General features: G+C 30.9%; 1 protein-coding gene across 1 annotated transcript; it reads right to left on the bottom strand.

Annotated features, from left to right (window-relative positions):
- Nucleotides 1–432: 432 nt before the first annotated feature.
- LOC124373513 (ferritin subunit) lies at nt 433–23402 on the bottom strand. Its single transcript, XM_046831875.1, has 5 exons — nt 23195–23402; nt 14128–14246; nt 7940–8104; nt 6769–6906; nt 433–824 (listed from the first exon to the last, which is right to left on the bottom strand). The coding sequence occupies exons 1-5, from the start codon at nt 23259–23261 to the stop codon at nt 681–683; spliced, it is 633 nt and encodes a 210-aa protein (XP_046687831.1). The 5' UTR covers nt 23262–23402; the 3' UTR covers nt 433–680.
- Nucleotides 23403–23465: the final 63 nt, after the last annotated feature.

Genomic DNA, 23465 nt, shown 5'->3' on the forward strand with positions numbered 1-23465 from the left:
CTAGTAATTCTATAACATAGCAAAAGAAGTTGGAAGGGATTTTTATGAAAAGTGGCTAAATCATTGTCAATGAAAACATTCATCACATATTTCATATATTATTCCTAGATAGCATCATTAGGCATAAAACAAGCAATGAACAAGGACAACAGTACTGCTAATTGTTATTTCCATTAGTAATTCCAAAAGTAGCCATACAATAGCAGCAGAGAGCAATGATAAAGCAGTTGATGGCAATCTATGGCGATAGTAAGTTAGCGTCTGCTCCTCACCATGGCAATTACCCAGGGAGGATTAAAATAATCTGAAGTCACTTAAAAGTCACAATTAAATTTTAACATTATAAAATGTAGTGCCACTCCTGGTACTCTTTTAAGAGTTTTTGTATTTTTCTATAGCAATTGTACAGGAAATAAATAATATAAAACCAGCTATTTAAAATATTTTATTATGTACTAAATTTTTACAAGACTTACAACAAAAGGTTATATAGTGAAGAAAAAGTATTTATTATTCTAACACTGTTTGTGCTTAAGATATATTTACACTATATAAAAATATCATGTTTAACTTCACTTTTATAAAAATGACATGGAAATGATTAATTACTTACTAGAGCCTACATATGTCATACAAAATAGGACATGGGATTGCTGAAAATATTATGTACAAATAATTGTTCAGAGCAAAGTCTTGTCATAGAGGAACTCTCCAAGGACTCCATGTTCCCTCATCATCTTGCTGAGAGTGGAGATCTTGCCTGCCAGGTCCCGTTGGCCCTTGTACTGCTCATCCAGGAAGTCGGCAGTCAGCCAGTCAACAAGCTGTAGCAAATAAAGTGTTTATCAGCACATTTATCAGTTCCACACTAACACCATTACAGGTGATAGTCTTGTGTATAGTGTTTACTCAGGTCGTTAAAATATTTTAAACAATTGATAATACCGTCAACTGTGAGGCGAGATTCGGTCTATTATTTGCTTTTTGAATGCCAGGAATGTCAAGTTAGCCCACATCAACCATCATAGATTTACTGTGAAAATGCAATGAATGGTAGAATGTGCGAAAATGGGTTAAGCAGTTCTAAGGGCCAACAAATGTCCTCGACAAAATGAGAAGTGGTAGGCCTCCTGTTGTCTATGAAGGTTAAGAGTGAAAGATAAGAAAATTAAAAGAGAACAATGACACTGCTTTCAGATGAATTTCCTCAAGTACTGAGAACTGTCTTGCATGAGATTTTAACCAACCAGTTAGGTCATCACAAGCTGTGTTCCTAATGGATTTTTTCAATTGGTAGGTTTAATAACCTGGTCAAATACCCAGACAAATGCCCCAACAATGGTGAAAACTACATTTAAAAATTGTTAAGGTACAATATTTTATAAAGTTATCTTAAAAAAATATGGTAATTACTTTCCTGATGCCTTGTATATTGATTTTATTCGTCCAATGTTTTTATTAACTGCTCTCTACAAACTTATCTAAATAAGTTTCAATAATAATTTTAACATTGCTCTTGCAGTAAAAGTAACTGTAAAGTACAGTAAAATCGCAATCATCCAATCTTGATCTGTCTGGCATTCCACTTTTTCAGTAAGTGTAACTGATTATTTGATTAATATTTATGATCTGAGCAATTTATCTGCACTAAAATTTAAAAAAATGCATTGTACATATTTTACAATACCATACATCATTTGTGAATGAACACAAATATAATCAAAATACAGTATAGAACTATCATAAAAGAATAAGAAATTATAGCATCTGCTACATTTTATTTTATAAATTTAATAAATAAATAATTATGAGAGAAGGTTATACAAAAATACTTAGATTATAAATAGAATCTTTAATGCATAAGTAAATAAAAAAATGTAATTACTAAAGAAAGGATCCGTGAAAATAGTAATGGTAAAGAAAGACAGCTGTTTATCAGGAAGTCGACTATGATAACTGTTTACAATATGGTAGAACAGTTGACATTTAACATCTTCAGCCTTATGATTGGGTGGTCAGAGACCAATCAGAGGCTTCAGTTATGAGGTAATGTAGGTTAGGAAAGGGGTGGTTAGTAAATTATGTCAACAAATTTAAGTTTTACAGAGAATACTTTATCTGTATATATATTCAAATCTGCATACATATATCCCGGGACGGTCTAATATATATATATAAGAAAATGAATGTTTGTATGTTTGTCCTTTATGGAATCGTGAACTATTGGGGGACCGATCATGATGAAAATTTGTACGTAGGTCGAGTCGTACATCAAATTATTTAATTAGAAACACGGAGAATCTGACGTTTATAAGCTAGTTGCCATTACAAAATCCCTTTTCCCGATAAAATACAGGATTTTTCAAATGCCCCACTGGTTACAGAAATACCCATAAGAAATGCATTGCAGCAAACATATGTTCAAACGTCTTTTCAAATTTTTGACAAATCCCAATCGATTTGAACGCTGATATCGCATTGTTTAAAATATTGGACAGGAACAAAAATAGTTTTCTCAACTCATCCAAATTTTGAGGTTTTGTTTTAAACACTTTTTCTTTGAGGTAGCCCCAAAAGAAGTAGTCTAAAGGGGACAAATCTGGAGCTGCCATTTTTGTTCCCCTCATACTTATGTGGAAAGACATTGTCTAAAATTAATGTACTTTTGCTAATTTTTTGGATGCTATCTGTGCTGAAACCAGATATTACACACCAACAATGCCTTACCTCATCACATGATCTAATTGTATACACAGATCTTTAATAAAGTTATTCTCTGAAAGCGCCATAGCAAAATAAAAAAAAACTACTTGCAAAATTAGGGCTTGAAACTTCTGTGACTGATTGATAAAACAACTGTATCTGTCATAATTTCATTGTTGTCTTTTTTTGCTCAGCTGATTACCTTAGATAAGGAAGGTAATAACCTTACCTGCTGATAAGAATTTCCAGATTAAAAATGCGATATCAGCGTTCTACAATCGATTGGGATATTGTCAGCAAATGAAGGCAAACACTTTGAACATTTGTTATAACTGTTTTGGTAAATTTGAAGTAAAAGAAGTAAAATTTGTGTCTAGTTTTCTCTAAAAAAAATGTTTGATATTTGAAAAATTCTGTAATAATCTTTGAGTGTCCGCCATTTTGTAATGCGTCAACTGTTTTACATAAAATTTTCGCCAAAATGTTTCTAATTAAAAGAGCTCTAGATGTACAACACAAAAATCACTGATATTACCAAATAAATGATAAGCAGGATATCATGGTGAAATACATAAAATAAAGTTTTATATGAGCAAAAATACATATAAATATGTTCTTATATTGTAATTAGTTCAAAAGTTATTAGACCGTCCCGGGACTTTTCAGCACGATATTTCAATATAAATTATGTATTGCATATACCATGTTTGCGAATCGTGAACTATTACGATGAAAATTTGTACGTATATGCCACGGAGAGGTTTATAAGCTATTCGCAACTTTCATTGGCAGGATACATCGCGCCCACGGTACAGAAATCTTCGCATAAGAAATGCATTCAGCAAACGATATGTTAACGTCTTTTCAAATTTTTAATCAGCTGTTCTTTGTAAACATATATTACACTTATAGTTTTAAAGCATAGAGTAAGCTTAAGAGAAACGACAAATTTTGTTTTAAACTGTTTTTGCAATCACTGTTAAACATAGACTTTACTATCCAGATAATACAATTCAAATTTGACGTAAAAATTCACCTTTAACTGCAATATTTATTTAATATAAACCATGCTCATGCTTGATCAGAAGAGTAATGCAGATATCATAATTACTATCTTACGTTGGCTACAAATATAAAGAATGTTATAAAATCAACCTTAGTTGTTTTTTTTGACAGAAGTATGGTTCTCAAAACTCCGTGTGTACATATTCTCTCGATCGAGACAACAAAGCAAGCTCAATCGTGGCATCGGAGATATAACTAATTTAATCTAAAATTTATTATAGTAAAAAAAAAAAATTTACTAAGTAATATAAGGACTTCGGTTCTTAAGATTTGCGTGCGAAGCCGTGGGTAACAGCTAGATAGAGGCAGGAATATGGTACATACCTTCATAATACGCCCAAGAGGCTCACGATGGAACGACTATCAATTATCTCAGCAATGTTTAGAATGTGATAGAAAAAGAATAAGTGAATATAGTGTACTGTTTTCAACGGGAAATTGCGTGCGAAGCCGCGGGCAACTTTTGCAAAAAATTATTGAAATGCGCAGCAAAGCGCGCCGGGCCCGCTAGTATATATATATAAATTAATGTTTGTATGTTTGTCCTTTATGGAATCGTGAACTATGTGTCCGATCATGATGAAAATTTGTATGTATATGTATTTTTCCACTGAGAAGGTTTATATGCTATGCCCATTGATGTAACTCGCCACCAGGCGGCGCTTTCAAAGAAAAGTTTTCGAAGTGCCTGCACATTATAAACTGCAATTACGAGATAGATACGTATATTAAACAGTCAAACACTATTTGAAGGCACTAAGTTACGATGTATATTTGTCTTTAAAATAAATTTTTCGTTGAACTTAAAGCTTGAGTGGGAGACTACTTTATAATAAAGTATATGTACATATACAATACATTTTTGACAGATTTTCTTGATCGTGACATCAAATCAAACTATACATCGGCGTTGGAAATATAATTCACTTGAACCAGAAGTGCTCATACACGGGCAAAACTTATGAATAGCGTGCGAAGCCGCAGGAAACAGCTAGTTATTTTAATAAATTTGGATTACTGAAATTGCAAGATTAACTCAATTATTAACACAAGATATAACCAGTTCAAGAAATAATGTGTTCAAGTAAAGTTTTTAATTTCAATATTATATATTATAAGGAAGTTTGCAATAGAAATTTAATATTCAACAGTAAGAATACATTAATACAACAAGATATCCAGGTATGAAGTAAATAATTTTGGAAGGAATGTAGTAGTTACAGTTTTAACTGAATCTGTGGCGACTGTAACAGGAAGTTACTTATAAGAGAGAATTAGTTTATTTGTTTTGAATTACATTTAGAAAGGTTTATTTTATTTCAGTTTTATAAAATATAAATTTTAGTTCGATTTTTAATTTTTGAGTCAAGAAGTATTTAATTAATTTGATTTTATCAGAATTTTGAGAGACACGTGGTCCTGTAACCAATTGGTGATTAAATCTAAATACTTTTAAGTATTGGGTTATTTTATTTGATGACAGTTTTAATGTTTCAATGCACTGTGATTTAATAAACAATGTTTTAAATAATTTTAAAAAGTATTCTCCTCTTCTCAAATAATTTTAAAACTATAAACAGAAGCGCAGATAAACTAATTTAAAAATTTGTATCGAGTGAGGAAACAAATTTTACATTGGAAAAGAAATTTATTTGATAATTTCCCTTACAGATATGTTCCGTGATTGTACGGCAATAGAGAAGAGAGTATTTGGTGCTCCTTTCTCTGCTTCATAGCTTTGCAGAGCTATTCTTAATCTGCAATCCCTTCAGTATTTCAGTTACTGTAGTAGTCAAGTCAGTCTATACATTTAAACGTAGCTACTAAAACCCAATAATAAATACCTTTCATTAATTTTATTAGTTAATAGATCATTATAAAACTGTTTCACTCTCCTTCAGGGACCCAGAATATTGCCATTTAAATTTAAAGTCCAATTATTCTAAAGTGGATCAACAGATGGGAATAGTTTTTAATGACCATAACTTTTTTCAAGAGTGCTTTTTAGACCAATCATAACGGATATTTTTATGTCTAGAGTATCCCTGATATTGAACAGGTTATTGCATGTGATAACACAGATGACATCTACTAATTATCAAGAAAAAGAGAGCATAAATTGAAGATTGAGCCACTCTGATTAACAATGAAACTCTTATAACACATTTCACCAAATCTTACTTGCCATCATTACTAAATCATGTCTATTTTAAAGGGTAGGATATGATCAAATGAAATATTAGTAGAAAATCCAAAAGCTGGAAGCTTATTATAAAAGAGGTGATGTGAGAGTTTGTAAAATGTTCACTGATGATCATAATAAGATAATATCGGTCTGGTCTTGTTATTTTTTCTCACATTTCATATTTGAATCATCATTGTAAAGAATATTGGACATGTTAATTTTATTTGATGAATAAGAACATTGTTAGATTAATCATGTCAAGAGATTTAAGTACTTTAGTAAGGCTCTTAAAAATAAATTATCTCTTCACGACATACTCCACCTCTATCAGTTAGGTATTACAATTTTTAATAGTTGTTTAAAATAAGTAATCAAGGATAAGATTGAGAGTTCTTTTATCACAGTTGTACAAAAAGTTTCTTCTTAAAAACTTAAAGCAGTCTGCATGCAGTAAGCACTACCCACTTCAATTTGGACTTTGATAACATTTGTTTTACATTGTTTGCCAAGCGCTGATACGCTATCTAAGTCCACACGAAGGCCACAGATTAGAGCTGTATTGTTTGAGTCTTTGTCTCAGTGCATTCAACTTTAAACATGCAATTGGTATTTTTTCTGTCTCAGACAACTCTTGATAGAATGTCTATGAAATGGTATCACTAAAATTATTGAAAATTTAAACAACACAGATCCACAGTAAAACCTAACACTCATATCATAGAGTAACTGTATACACAGATAAATGTTCATTAATCAAACAGATGATTTGAGATAACGAGTACGCGACTACAAAAAGATACTATCCATCAACTTACGTGGTAATCGTTGTACTTGTTGGATGGCTCTTCACACGTGGTGATGATATCTCTGATCTTACTAGTGACCTTGGTCTCCAGGTCTAGGGCAGCCTTCAGAGCATCCACACCATTGGACCAGGAGGTAGCCAAGGGTCTCTGGGAACATCAACCCACGAGTCAGTCACAACAAGTATAACAAGACAAGACCTTTGGGAGGAAATAGGAGTGTGAAAAAGGAAAAAAGAAACAACAAATAAAGAAGGTTACATACTTCAAGGAAACAAAGAAGGAATTGGAAATAGCCGTAGACATGAAAAAGACTGATATTTCTAAGAAAAAAATTAAATCACAGGAATTAATTCCTATTTTGTGAAATTAGAACCATATTTTAAAGTCAATGCAAGTATGTTTTATTTTTACAGTAGTCTTGTTCTACAATTATACATTTTGTTCAATTCTGTTTTTTATTTCTAATTCAAAGACAGGTCAGTAAATAATACAATACTTTAAATTTGTTTTGGCTAATTTGTACAAAATTGAAAACTTTTTACCTGCCGTCATTTGGGCTATATGATGAACCTTTTCAGGTCCGGTTTGCGGTGTTGTGTTCTACTAACAAAGCTTTTTAATTTGATGTACTACTAGAAGTATCCTTGCATTTAGATTTTCAAGGCTTCCCCTAAGGGAAGTCCCCTTATATGATGAAAAGCTGAAAGTCCATATAAAATATGAATTTCTTAGTATAATATTAATAAAATTCAAGTAGTATATTCTTGTCTGTAATCGTTCCGACATATGAAAGGCCGGTTCCAGACTTAATTGAAACTCTGTACATTACTCAATCATTTTGAAGGAATACTGTAGCACAAACTTGTTAATCCATTGCGGATTAAGTTATTTCAGCGTGCATGCCACAGCAGGCACAAATTATATATGTTGCACCATGGCGGGTGAAGTATAATACTGCAAGGGCATAGCAACACACCACCACTCTCAGTCTTCACTTAACCCTACCTTAAAAGTGAAGTAAATTTTGGTTTTAAACATATTACTTGTGGCTTTTTACTGTAAAACTATATAAAACTAATTTATTCATGTACAACTGCGGAAAGACCCACCAAATGATTAATATTATCGGGTCTACTGTGCTGTTTCATAAATTAGTTACCATAATAATCAATATAGTTACCGGATTGTCAATAAGCTTATCGAATTCAATGTGGGTGGTGAGCTCTCCTCTCATGAGCAGGTACTCCATGAGTTTCAGGGCATGCTGTCTCTCTTCACTGGCACTTTCCAGGAAAAATTTGGCAAAACCAGGTCGGTTCACGGTGTCTTGCAAAAAATGGGAGCCCTATAACAAGAGTTATGTCATAGTCATTTACAATATAGAATAAACTCTGATTGTCCGGCAGTAAGAGTTAGTAGATTTGTGATTCTTCCAACAAAACCTTAGTAAAAATATTTTATATAACATTATATATTTGATTTGGTTATAATATTCATAACATCAAAACATGAGGGTGAAATTAAATAATCTGGTGTTTATTGAATTGTCAAAGAAAAGTGCATAAAAATTAAGTGTATGAAAACATTCCTTCAAAATAATACTTTTATAACCATAACAATTTTGTTGAGTAAACTATTTGGGAGCAAATGCCCTAAAAATATGTACTAATTTTAATAGTGGCTATACAGTACTTGTTCAAATGGTACCAAAACCAATATTCTTAAATTATTAATGATTAGTCAATCAATTTAAAAGGAAATGTTAGAAATAATTGTTTTACATTTCTAAATAATAAATATCTGCCCCCACTAGGGTTCTTTGAGGCAGGCATGTAATTTTTCAGGGGAAGAAAATGTTTGCCAGATCTATATCTCCATCAGCTGGTCCCCAGCCCATACACCAAGCCAAAGAATTAACAGAATAATGAAAAATTGCTTTATTTCAAACAACTACAAACCATTTTGCAAATAATTATCAAAAACTATAGAAAGCTATGCTTTACCATTAAACCAGTTGTTGGTTAACAACAAACAAAAAGGAAATAAAAACAATCTGAAATGACAACGTCCACTCTAATAAATAATTAGCAACAAAAACATATCAATATGTTAGTTCCATAGTGACCACACAATAAAAAAGCCTATTAGACCAAAAATATATACATATTCATACATACACACTTAATACATACATAAGTAAAATTACAATATATATATATATATATATATATATATATATATATATATATATTGCATATATATAAATGCAAAGGATTTTTAAATAAATATATCTGCCAAATTACTGTAACACAGCTTCTTCTCCTAATGAATTAATTGAATTAAGTTGTATAACAAGTAATTATAAGTATATACATAATAAACAAAATTATACAATGATACACACAATATAAATATACAAAAAGAATATTTCAAAATAACATTAAATATAAAACAATATCAGTATAATTTAATTTATTTATATATCCTACAGATAAGACGCCAAAAACAAGAGCACTACTGTAAAAAATATACAGATCAAAGAATATTAGGCCTACACTCAGACTACAACCCACTACAATGTGAAATAAACTTGTGTAGTAAAATCAATCAAATAACTCATGTACTTTGTGAATAGTGAAGATTTCAATTTTCAACATAATAAAATATATCGATTTGTGTATTTTAAACCTGATTAAACAATTTTGCACCAATATAAAGTTAAGATTTTTTTGTTTCCTTTCTCACTTTATGGTCACTATAAACATGGTTAATAGTTTCCACTTCTGGTGTAAAAAAATTCTCAGTACTTGGTAAATATAGAAATGCTAATTTGGAAATACTCTTAGCTCATATTACGAGGGCTATTCTGAAAGTTGATTACGTTTTGCGCTGTGGCCGCTAGGGGCGGGACTAGCGCGGCCATCTTGGTGTCAGGATGTCCCACCGCTCAGTGGCTATCCAGCCGTGCTAGCGGGAAGTTTGTGTTGTAACGCATCTAGTCACAGTGCCTGTTTGAAATGTCTGCCACAATTGAAAATCCCGCCAACTGTGAGGTGCGGGCAGTAATTAGGTTTTTGACTGCCAAAAACTGTAAGCCTATAGAAATTTATCTGCAGTTGTATGAAGTTTATGGGAACAACATTATCACTGAAGGTGGAGTGCGACAATGGGTCATTAAGTTTAAAAAAAAAGACCCAGCATAGTGACTGACGAACTTGTTGAGAAAGTTGACGCAAAGGTCCGAGAAAATCGACGGTTAACCATAACGGAACTCTCGCTTAGTTTCCCTCAAATTTCACGAACTTTGTTATACGAAATCGTCACTGATAAGCTTGGCTTCCACAAGTTTTTTGCAAGATGGGTACTGAAAATCCTGACCGACGTCCACAAAAACCAGCACATGGCTGCAGCGTTAACAATTTTGGATGCTTATGACAAAGAGGGTGAATCACTACTCGATCGCATCGTAACTGGCAATGAAACATAGGTGAAACATGTTAACTGCGAGACCAAATTGCAGTCAATGGAGTGGGGACAAACAAGTTCCCCTCACAAACCAAGAAAATGTTTGCAAACAATGTCGGCAAGAAAGGTTATGGCGATCGTTTTTTGGGACAAGAAAGGTGTAATTCTTGTTGATTTCCTGGAACGAGGCACTACAATCAACTCAGAAAGGGATTGCCAAACGTTAAACAACCTCAGAAGAGCGATCCAAAACAAGCGTAGGGGAAAGTTGAGCTCGAAAATTCTGTTGATTCACGATAACGCTCGACCTCACACGGCAAATCGCACACATGAAGTTTTTGAATCATTCCAGTGGGAGTTGTTTCCTCATCCACCATACAGCCCGGATCTTGCACCAAGTGACTACCACTTGTTCCCAACAATGAAGAAGTGGCTGGCAACGCAGCGCTTTGATGACGACGCAGAGCTGCAGCAAGAAGTGACAAACTGGTTGAAGACACAGGCGGCAGAATTTTGTGAGGAAGGCATTGCCAAGCTCATCCATCGATATGATAAGTGTCTAAATTTGAATGGCGACTATGTTGAAAAGTAGTATTTAAGTGTGGCTTTCAAATGTATATAATAAAAATGTTTTCCTATACTTTGTTAATTTTTAATTCCAAAACGTAATCTACTTTCCAAATAGCCCTCTTACAAAGAAAAAAAGACTTACTCTTCTGATTTTAGTCAAGACTATGGATAAAAAATGATTCTGTATATTTCTTAACCTATTAATTTAATTTTAAATGAATTTCATTAGAGTTGTAAAGCATATTGCAATCTAAATTGGATTAATGCAACTTGTAAAGTATGTAATAATGAAGCATTTTTTCCATTCTCACATAAGATATGGAATAACTGTGGCAACTGTTGCAGTGCACAAAATGCTTTCACATGGCAAAACAGGCTTTAAGAGCAGTCAACAATGTTTCCTATAGAGAGTCATGTTTACCAATTTTCAAAGAATTTAAAAATAATGACTCTTCCAAACTTGCATATTTATTGCTGCTTAAGGAATCTTCAAATACCCTTCCTAGAAGAAAACAAACTAATGATTATATTACTAGGAAAGCCCATCTTCTTGATTTAGATTAAATTATTCAATAAACTGCCTAATAATGAATGAGAATGTGCACTTGAAACAGTTAAAAAAGTAATAGATAGGTGGTAGAAGGATAATATTATTACTCCATTGACAAGTTTTTAGCCTGTGATATTAGTACATTAAGTTTTTAAAGTATGAATTTTAATATGTTTGTTTCACATTAATAACGATTATAATATGTCTTTGCTGTTATTGTAAATTTTATTTTAGTATTAGTATTTAATCTGAAATCAATATTGTGTCATCTGTAGAACAAAGTTTATAATATATTTTAATTAGGCCATTGTAATTTTTTAATATAATTTTATTGTTAATTTGTGATTATATTGTTTGTTAAACAATATATAATTGTAATTGTTAATAAGTGTGAACAACATAATTATAAGCCTATAGCTTTATCAATTACAGCGTTTGTGTTTAAAGACAATACAAATTCTTGATTCTTGCATTACAGAAATTCCTCAGAAAGTAGAAGGTTCTCATTCAGGGTGTCTAGTAAAGTGGCTTGAAGATATTCCATGACTTTTCCACACAAAAAGAAATGTTCCATATCCCATTACTTACAAAATCAACAGTTTTTAAAATTTAGTTTTTAATTATAATTAATGTGAGTGTCAAAATATAGTTACAAATATTGATCAAAGTACAATAGTAAGTTTTAAAAGTTAGTAAAAAGCTAATATTTACTTGGACAAAGTTTAACATACACCTAAAACAACTTGACTTGTGTCTTCTGAGTACTCGAATGTAATAAAACAAATTTGACAATTACAAAACAGGTCTACTGCTTACAAGTGACTCAGTGACCTTTGGACCAAAAATATCTGTGACTTTTTTGACAATCATCATAAAAGTAATGTACAAAAAGCAACATTTTTACAAAGCAATATTTCAGGGCATATTTCGCTAAATAAACTGGGAAATATATGCATAGATTGAAGATACCCTTTTTAACAATAATCTTACCTTACTTTATATGTGTAGTGTTGAGCAGCCCCAGCAATTTTAATACATATAATTTTAATACTTGTAAAAAAATCAAAATAAATTTGACTAGCAAAATAAAGACAAATATGAACTGAAAGCAAAATATTATAATTTGTTAATCTATCTATTTTTTTATACATAAAGTACGAAAACATGTTTCAGCTATCGGTATAATGCTGATCAGCTGCAGCTCGTGAATATACACAGCAGATTCGTGACGATCTACGAATTTAAATCTAAAAATACCAACTGCAAGCAAATATTATTTTTTAAACTCAGGCAATCCGTTACTAACATTATTTTTTTTTCAAACAACAAAAACTTTGTGGTATTTTGTGTACTGTCGATAATTAATGACACTGCGAGTCTTTCACGTCCAAATCTTTGTTGAAGATTATCTAGATTCGGGGTTTGGCTCCAACACATCACTAGTTATTAATCATAATGCCATAAAACTGATATTTTAACCAGAAAATTTTTGTGACAAATTCATAATATGTGATATTTTGGCGATTTCCATAAACTATCATCATACAATCCGTGACTTTTTTGGAACTTCTGTGATCAGTAGATACCCTACAAGCATGCCCGGACAATTTTCTCCAATCATCGTGAAATTCCCTGACTTTCTCCGTACTGTTAAAATTCCTTTTACTATTATTGGTTTTCCTCATTTTCCCGGTTGCTAGACAACCTGTAATTGAAGATCTGACTTTGCTGTGAAGCTTCAAAATGTGTTTCTCTCACGTTAATCTACTACCAAAGGTTAGTCTCAATGAAGTTTTACTATTACCTTTCCTATCATTACTTACCTCTCATACTGTCATCTTAACCCTTTTGTTTTCATCGACATTACATAAACACTTTGAGGATAACTCCCGTAGTTGAAATGTTTTCAACTGAATTATATTACACAATCCGTATTTTTACAGGTTCAGCTATTCTTTGAGATCTATCAGGATGTTAGTTAATTACACAACTTACCACTAGAATGTACACAAAGCATTGAATCAGCTTATTGACAAGGCAGAAGCGTTACCTTATTTTGAAAAACTCCACTATGCAAAAACATGTTTTTACGTTCCTATATTAAAAAAATTACAAAATGTAGCAAATTTGTACACAATAATTATTAATTAAACGTTTCTATCTTCAAATGAGACATTGTAAAATAACTAGTATAAATATGTTTAGTTTAGATGGTTTGCAATAAAATCTGAGTAAATTATTTTTTTCTTTAAAACATATACATCTTCCTTTTATTAGTAAATGTATTTTCAACATAATGTAACAATTTTAATATCCAAATAAAGAAGAAAACAAGAGAAATACAAATATATAAACACTCAAAATATATGTATATTAGTATTTGACTTATTATTTTTTGGAAATCACTAAATAGCCCAGCATTCTATGAGGAGGCATAAAATTCAGGCCAACACTCAAAGTGCCAACAGTTGCTTGAATGTATACAATCCTAAATTGTTTTTAAAAACCTATAAACAATAACGAATTAAACAGTTCAAGAAAAGCTTTTTAGAAATAGTTTGAAAAGGGTGCAAAACATGTTAATCTTGTTTTTGTGGTATTATTACGGCACACAGATTTGGAATATTCCAGCATACATCTTGCATGATAAGTCTGTATATCTTTATACCATGAATCAAACAAAAACACGGTTTTATCATAGAGCAATAAAACGTTCATTATTCTTTGCTGTATTTTAAATTTTTTGATGTACAATCTATTTATGATCTTATAATGCAACTGACCATGGCCAAGTAGGTCATGGCTGCTTGCAGTTCAGTGTTCACTTGGTCTCTCATTTTCCTCGTGCAGTCTGACACCATCGTCTTCCATTCAGTGGGCACCTTAGCATCAGGCAGCTTGCCTGAAACAAAGCAATGCTTGTTTATACTGTGTGATGTATAAATACATTGCCATCATTGCTTGTGAGAACTTTAGCAGGAATTAGGATAAGTTCTATGCATACATACATCTGCATATCTGGTTGTAACTACACAGAACATATTGAAGGCACTTTTAAAAGATGTGGTTTAAAATTCTCACAGTGATGTAACACAATTTCAGTTCAGTATGAAAATATCCAGTTCATTCAGAAGAAGAAAAATTACAAGCATTTGTTCAAATTGAGAATAATTTGTAATGAAGTGTTCAACACTTAAAACACTTAAGATGTCACAATAATTGGAAAACACTGAACACCACATATAACTTTATTGGAGCTGATTGTTCCCTATTGTACATATGTGACTAATGCTGGCCTCTGTGAATCACATTGACCTAGAAAGCACAACAGGAAGGGCCAGTCTATCAGACCTTGTTGTGTCCTTGCTATCTCTTAGCATTGACTCTGTGAATAACTGTAAACTGCTTGCTAAAAGTTATTTCTTCTGGTTAAAACTTCTAAGCTGTAATTTAATTTAAAACTTGTACAATCAATATATTTAAGCACCATCATAACAGTTTATATATGTATGGACAGGAACGTAAAATAAAAATAGAAGCATTTTTAACATGCTTTTATTTACTGATACTTAATCAAAAATTTATAATGTATGTAACTGGAAACTATTTCAGAAACTTACAAATAATAATACTCTTTTAATGCAACAAACTGATTTCAATTTAATGTGGTCTCTGGATCTAGGTCTGATCCAGATTTAGTACATATTGTTAACGCTTTAATACTATATATAATAAGAAAATAAGAGAATCAAATGACAGTAATAATGCAATCAAAACATATTTTAATTAAAATCTTTGGTGTACTATGACTTACTAATATATTTTATCAATACAAAGATTTAATATTAGCTCATTGCATAATTTAACACTTATTTTACTCATCTGTCGTGTAAGTCAAAGTTATTTTTTTTAAGCCAGTTTGATACTGAACAATATAAGATGTACATATTATACTTTGCCTTATAGTTTATATGAATTTATATTTATATTTATTTTATATAAAAGCTTAAAAAATATAAAGAATGGGGCAGCATTCCAAAGTGAAATGATGGGCAGCTAGAGGGTAAAACAGACATCTCAGTTTTAATACAGAGCACCTGTAATTACTAAAATAATAGTTTTAAACACTTTTTACAACTCAAAAGTTCATTATGTTTATTTAAAGAAAGTTTAGTAACTAAAATTATGATAAAACGTAAATTTTGTTTTGTGACCATGACAAAACAAAAATCTATGTAATGTTTACTGTCTATAATTGACTTTTGGCGCACACTAAAGAGTGAAGTTTAACATGGAGTGAAGCCAACATTTTCCTTAACTACTTATAGCACCAACAAACAGTCTTGCAATATTGCATCATGTTTGTAAGAGTATCAAGTAAATTGAGTATTGCACTTGATAAAACAACAAATGTATCACTATCACAGAAACTTAATTTTTATTCAGTGTACTGACTCAAATTGTACGAAAATTATTTAATATGAACAGATTTACACTTTGGCTACAACCATTTAATACTTCATTAATCTAGTCCAATGTCAATGACAAATAAAATCAGGATAAAAAAATATTTGTTTTCCAATAATTACTTTCTGTACTCTGAACAAATAATATTTCTGTTTTACATTCCTTTGTGCTCACAGCTGGTGTGCGTTACTCATGCATGATGATTGTGTATCACAAAACAACTTGTTATCATATTACAAACCATATGGCTCAACACAACATCATATGTTTAGATTAGTCGTATCTAATGACTCATACTTTACAGATAATTTTGTTTAGCTTTAACAAGTTCCTTAACAGAAAATTATTACGCCTCCCTATCCTTTTACAATATTATGAACTATTTGGTTTGAAGCTTTTTAGTGATATGGTTTTAACTGTTAACATTTATGAATAATCTAAAACCGTGTTGCTTAATTATAGTAAGTTTGATCTCCCTAATATGGGAAACAGTATTTCAATAGTCTTTCACTCAGTTCCTTGGACTCTTTAGTCTAAAAACTATGTTTTACTTTCCACATTGATCACTTGGTAATTAATAAATCATTATTAATTAATCCAGTCTGCTTCCTCTTAAAATTATGATTACCTTATATTTTTATACATACAGTATATTTTCTAATTTTCAAAATGTCAAACACTCGCTTTTATGACGTGTGGGGTTCAAGAGAAATAAAAGTACAAGTGTTCAACTGAAACATTGATTACTTATAATTTGTTATGAAAATTGAAGAAAAAGGACGATTGTCTCTCAAGTCGATGAAAAGATTAAACAATACCGCACATTCATATTAACAGAACTCTAACTTAGTTTTCCTAAAATTTCAAGAGTTTCTTACATGAAATTATTACGCAGAAGTTAGATTACCATACAATTTGTACAAGATGGGTACCGACCACACATGGAAAATCGGACTCGAGAAGTCCTAGAATCTTTTAAGTGGGAGGTGTCTCCACATCCGTCATACAGTCCGGACCTTACACCCAGTAACTATCACCTGTTTCCAGGAATGAAGATGGCTTGTGACGCAGCGCTTTGATGATGACGTGGAATTACAGGAGGATGTAACTACCTGGTTGAAGTCTCAGGCAGCAGAATTTTATAACACTGGAATTTCAAAACTAGTTCACCGCCATGACATGCTTAAATTTGTATGGTGATTATGTTGAAAAGTAGCATTTTAGTGTCATTTTCAAATAATATTGCAATGTTTCCTTGTACTTTTTTGTTTATATCAAACGTAATCTACTTTCTGTATAGCCCTTGCACAAAGGAGTTTGTTTAATTCATTAGCTTTAATCATTTTACCTCCAAAGGCCTATAATAGGTCTAGTCATGGGTGGTGTTAAACCACCAAGATCCTATATGTAGCCTGATCATTTGGTAGTAGATTGCCAAAGGTCTATTATATGTAGGCCTTGGTCGTCGTTTGTGGTATACTGTGAAGGATCTTTATATAGGTCCTCTACATTTTTGCATGTTACATAATATATTTTGTCAGCATTTAATTTAATTATAATTAACTGCATTGTATTCTGAACATGCTCTTTAAGAATATTATTGAATTGTTATGCTTATATAACTTTTTGTAGGGCATAAATTACATAAAGTCATGATATTTGGATGGCAGTATATTGCTTGAATAGTAACATAAATGTGGCACTTGTATAGACTCCATTTTGTCCAAATAAGGAATCACAATATCAATCTTATATCTTATAATTTATTTACAATTCGCATAAAATAATCGACACACTTATAATAGCTACTTATAAGCTATAATATACATATTAAACACATAATAATATAACGTGTTGGAAAAATCAGAAAAACAATAAGTTTCAAACAGCCACTGACACAGTGACAATATGCACTGACATGTAGAGGGAGGAAGGAGCTATTTCCTGGAAACTGACTCATCCGTCTGGTGCAACCACTACTGACTGGCTGCAACAGCTTCTGTTTACATGTATTTCACGCATTGCCTCCACAGTTCTGTGGAATGAAGGAAAAAGAATTTGAACTCCTGAAGAGGGTTATTAATTTATATATAAATAATACAAAAAAAACATTGCACCAAGCAGTAATTTATGAAAGTTTATTTCTTATGATGTTTCTTTTGAAAATCAAAAAATCGCTCCAGTTAAGGATAGCTTCTGTTTTCACACAGTCAAACACAACTTATCATATAATTTTTAAACTACAGAACAAGTCTGTTTACAAATATTTTGATGGCTCAAAAATTGTTCCTAATTTTTTTTTTTTTTTGCATAAGAACAATGGCTGAGACCATTACTACCAAAGTTTTGTGTTGAATGTTCCAAGAAAAAGAAATGTTAGTAAATGATTTGAAGTGAAATACTGAATAGTTGTCTTGTAGTGTGGACTTCTCAAACAAAGGAAATAGAAATATTATCTTGTTTGTCCATAATATTTTCCAAAAAATTAAGTTTGCAGTAACTGTTTTGAAGAATGTTCATTGAATTTATACCCTTCAAAATACAGTAGTAATTTAATAAGTGCATTGCTTTCACATTATTTTTATATTGCTGACCCAATTGTTTTATATTTCTAGTAAGAGAGTAGATGTCTTTGAAATCACAATCTTGTTTAAAGATGTTACTTATAGGGAGTTTCAAAATGTATAATCAACGATAAAGAAAGAGTTTGATTTGAATCAATCAGACTGCTGCTACAGTTACATGCACGATTTCATTCACTAATTTAATAAAGTAAAATTATATCCGATTCTCACCTACTCAAAAGTACCCTAACAGCGAAGTTACTTTGTCAGTCCATAATAATTAATTATCCTTGAAAGGTCCTTGAACATCGACCACTGGACTACAAATATGTACTGATAGGTATTACACCAGCCCTAAGTTGGCCAATAATTTTTGAATATCAACATATCTGAGTACAGTAATGCTAACAAGAAAAGAAATGCCCTCCAACCTAAAAGCTAATACTAAAGAGTAAAAAAGGGTGACAATTTCTACAGAACAGGAAATGTTTTAGAAAGACGAGAGTAGTGCACATGCTCAGTACCTGCCAAGCAGGTGGCTGAATAAGCCACCAGTTTCTAAGACCAATGTTAGTGTTGATTACACAATACATATGGGGTGGCATTGATAGGAGTGACCATTTCACATTTTCTATACCATTGCCTCATAAAAAGATTTACAAATTAGTAAAAAAAAAAACAAGAAAAAACTTTTTAAGTCGTTTGGGTTTTAGAAAATGTTTGAAGTTTAGTCAGAGCACTGGTGGTTGTAAAGAAAGCTCATCCGCTTCCAAGCCGATGTGGATGACTTTCCCCAATACCTCATTAGCAAAGACTAAATGAAAGGGTACACTTTTTCCAGAAAATGTATCAGCCAGATGTGTGGTTTGTATAAAGGGAGGTTTGGGGAAAGACAAAATTTATCTTTGCAGACTATCCTGTTCTGCCTCCAGATGAATGCTGTGAAATTTATTATACTTCAAATAACTTTTAGGGTGTCTTTTTCACCCTTATATCCTATTGTTATACTCATTATTGTTATCTTGTTTGGGTATTTCAAAATTGTTTAACTAGTATAACATTATTATTATGCCAAATATAATCATTGTAACATTGTATAGTTATAACATAAAAAACTAATTTGAAATTTATCATATTATTGTCAATTTTAATGTGCCTTATTCTTCTTTTATTTTTTTTATTCTAATTATTTTGTATTCATATTTTATATTCTTAACTAGTGTAAAAACTACTAGTTAGTTATGCCTATTATAATGATTGTAACTTTGTGTAGTAATTAATTATTACAATTACATAGTAAAATCAGATACAAATTTGGTTTTATTTAAAGTATTTTAATCTCTACTCAATAACATTTTTCAAAATAAAATGTTTTATTCATTAATTTGGACACCAACAAATCTAAAAAATCTAACTTTGATAAATTTAAATATAAATATATATTTTTAACCTTAGAAATGGCACACAAACTTGTGCACAGTATTTTAAGATGTTGTACCCAAGCTATTTTCTAAATTATATTTTGAATAAAAACCAATGCTCTAAATGTAATATATTAAATACACTATTTTTCTTACAAGAGAAAAAGAAACATGTCACTGTTGGCTGTAATATACTAAACAGACACCACTACAATCAAATCAATGGTATTCACGATTATCTAAACTACTGAAACCAAAATTTTGAACCAAATTATGTTACAGGTATTTGAAATTACAGTATAGTTAAACTGTTTTTCTATTTTTTAAAAGTAATAATTTAATGATGAATAAAAAAACTTTCTAGGTTATACCTATGTATTTATAAAATGTAAAAAAACACAACAGTATAACATTTAGTTACTTTTAACTATTTTGAAGGATAAATGTGTTTGACAGCTTGTGACACAAATAATACAAATATTACATTGTACTTATGGAGCCATTACTCCAATACAATACAAAGGATTTAACTTTGTTTGAACTAATTTGGAACTATATTTTTATTTAATACATCACAAAGAGCTGGCAGTAATTAATTGTAAATAAATATAATTAGAATGTTTTTGTAAATTATGATTTAGGTATTTCTAATTGATACCCTGATTTTCATAGCCAAATACACAAGTTACGAACCTAAAAATGAGTTGAAAATCAAACTTACAAGTACACCAGTTTCTTTAGTTTCAGAAAAATGAAATTTATATTGTAAACCTATCTTTATTGTAAACCCAATAAAAATGTGTGATAGTGTACAGTTTTATCTTTAGTGTTTAGTGAAATAAATCATTTTGCATTCACATCTTTTTAAAGAACAGTCTTTCTTACTCAAAGAAGGAAAACATTAATTTTTGATAAGTTAAGTAGAGTACACTTTTTCTTATTGCTTTTAATTTTTAAATTTGTTTTATAAAAAGATGCTATATTTACTGCGTGAAAAAACTTATTTATAAATCATTATATTGAAATGATTATTTTTTACCTAAATATCAGGAGGTTACAGGCTACATAGAGTCCAGTATTATTTGGTCATTCCTGGGTAAAAGTTACCAATATTCCTCAAACACAAAGAAAACTTTTGGTCTGGTATCCAAAAGGTAAAGAGCCTATATTTTATGTCTCTGATTAGATCTAGATTATCCCATTTTACTTTAATTAAAACTTCTGACATTTTTACTCTTAAAATTAACTCTTTGTATGCTGTACACTTAATATTTCTGTAAAACTTTTAAATTAAACCCGGAGGTGGCATGTGGCACATTAACATACTTTCATATTATGTAACATTTAAAGCAGCCTAGTAAGTGTTATACGATCGTGACAACATTTATATGGTTGCATAGAGGAAGAAGCAAACTTCCCAATAATCAGGCTTTTAACACTTTCAGTAAGATATCCATATTTTATTGAAGCCCGTAACTCCAGAAGAATCCGGTCGGTCATGTAATTTTACAGAATTGCTGTTTATAATTTGAGTGTATGAAACAATCGCTAATTTAATGTCATAATCGTGTATTCTGTAATTTGACATCTATTGTGTTTTCTGAAACACACTTCACCACTAGAACACACGTGATGTATTACATCAGCTTGTTGAAGGCTTCCAGCGTATGTTTTTTGTCCTTCAACACACTCAAATTTTAATTAATGTATAAATATACAATGTTTAAGTCATAAGATAAACTATACATTTCTTAAACCACATAAAATTTGGAGTTTTTGGATTATTTCTGTACGTTAATAAGATATAACACGCAATTTGGGGCTTAATAAAAAATGTATGTAATAATTAATAAAATAATAATAAATATGTAATAATAAATAAAAAATGCTGTAATAATTTTTGAAGCATTAAAAAAAATTATATTGAAAGTAAGAAGAAAAGGATTTGTTATAGCAAACAGCCACCACGGCAATAACAATCTGCAAACAGCTCATGGCCCTCAACTGTGAAATGTTTATTGTTCCTCGCTTATGCAACTGTACCTTTACAGTGTTCATGTGCTTGCTAATTCATTAACAGATTTTGCTGATAAAAGTAATTATGAAATTGCCATAAAAATAATAATTAGTTGGTTTATTATAAACTGTTTATAACTTAGACTGATTTTTCTATTATTTGGCTTAAAAATTTTTTACATTTATACTACATTACCATTTAGTTAATATTAAAGCAAATTACACAATTGTTTTTTTGAGTTTTTCTCATATTTTTCATAACTTATGTGCAAAGTTTGGTATTTGCAGCTATACTAGTTCTGGAGATAATTTTTTATAAAACATACAAAATAGCAACTTGTGGCCTAATGACACATTTCTCAACCTATGTTTATAGAACGTTGTTTGGGTAGCGTACGATAAGCGGACCCGGTTTTTTATATAGAAGAATGTAGTCGATTGATTATATCGATGGTTATGATTAAGTAATATCGTTTGCCAATTTCGATATAAAAAAACCGGGTCCGCTTATCGTACCCTACCCCGTTGTTTATATAGAATCATGAGTATAGAGAGACTTTAATAAGCAGCCCACACTCGTCATTCAATTGTTATTATCGAACAATTATAATGTATTCACAAAATGCATTACGAAACTTCGATATTGTGTAATAATCGTACGTAACAAGAGTAATATTACATTGCAATTTTAATAACATAAATTTAATAATAAAATTACAAAATAACCCAACCAACTATGGCCTAGACCTACATATCAGAAAAACGTTAAACTGCAGCCCAAATGCTAAAAAAAATAGTTACATGATCTTGCTGTTTGTTGCTTAGGCTACATCAAATATCAATGCAACCTAGTTAAAATCATATGGTTAATAGGCTAGGTCAATATATATATATATATATATATATATATATATATATATATATATATATATTTGTTTTAGTATACTAACTATAGCCTATATATACCTAGTAAATACACTGAATTTAGTTGAAAAGTAAAGACTGCAATCAGGAACGTCCGAATAGGTATACCCCGAGATTTGTACTTTTTAATCAATGGTTACAGATACTCCCCTATATCAGGAAGTTAATATTTGTTTTGAATTTTTTCATACATCCAGGTGATAGCACACAAAGATTTAAAGTACAGCTAGTAAGGTTTATAAAAATTAATTAAGTTGCATGTTTTAAAATTGCTAACCAATTCTTTACATTTTTGTTCAAGTTGGACAGTGAAATTAAGGTAGCCTAGGTCTACTAATTAAATGGAAGAAGTGTTACAAAGTATAATTATTAATGTTTTTCAAAAGTGATGGAATAACAAACTGTTGACATAATGACTTCAGAAGTATATAGCTTAGAATTTATTAATGTGTACTTACAATGAAGCTCGTCTGCATAAATTGCAGAGATGATGAACAAAAGAGTAAAAACAAAGATGTGTTTCATGATTACTGAAGTTGTGAAAAAGCACAACAAAATTTGGCAACTCACTCTACTCGGCCTTTACACACACTGGCGCAGAAGGCGTCTAAGTATTTAAGTTTTAAAATTAAACTTTGTACCTAACCGCAATTACTCAATGTCTCACATGTAGTTCTCTATAATCATCACAATCCTCTTGAAATGTCATGCGCACTGTGAACTTGATAA

The sequence above is a fragment of the Homalodisca vitripennis genome, chromosome 1, assembly GCF_021130785.1.
Source record: "Homalodisca vitripennis isolate AUS2020 chromosome 1, UT_GWSS_2.1, whole genome shotgun sequence".
Classification (NCBI taxonomy): Eukaryota; Metazoa; Arthropoda; class Insecta; order Hemiptera; family Cicadellidae; genus Homalodisca; species Homalodisca vitripennis.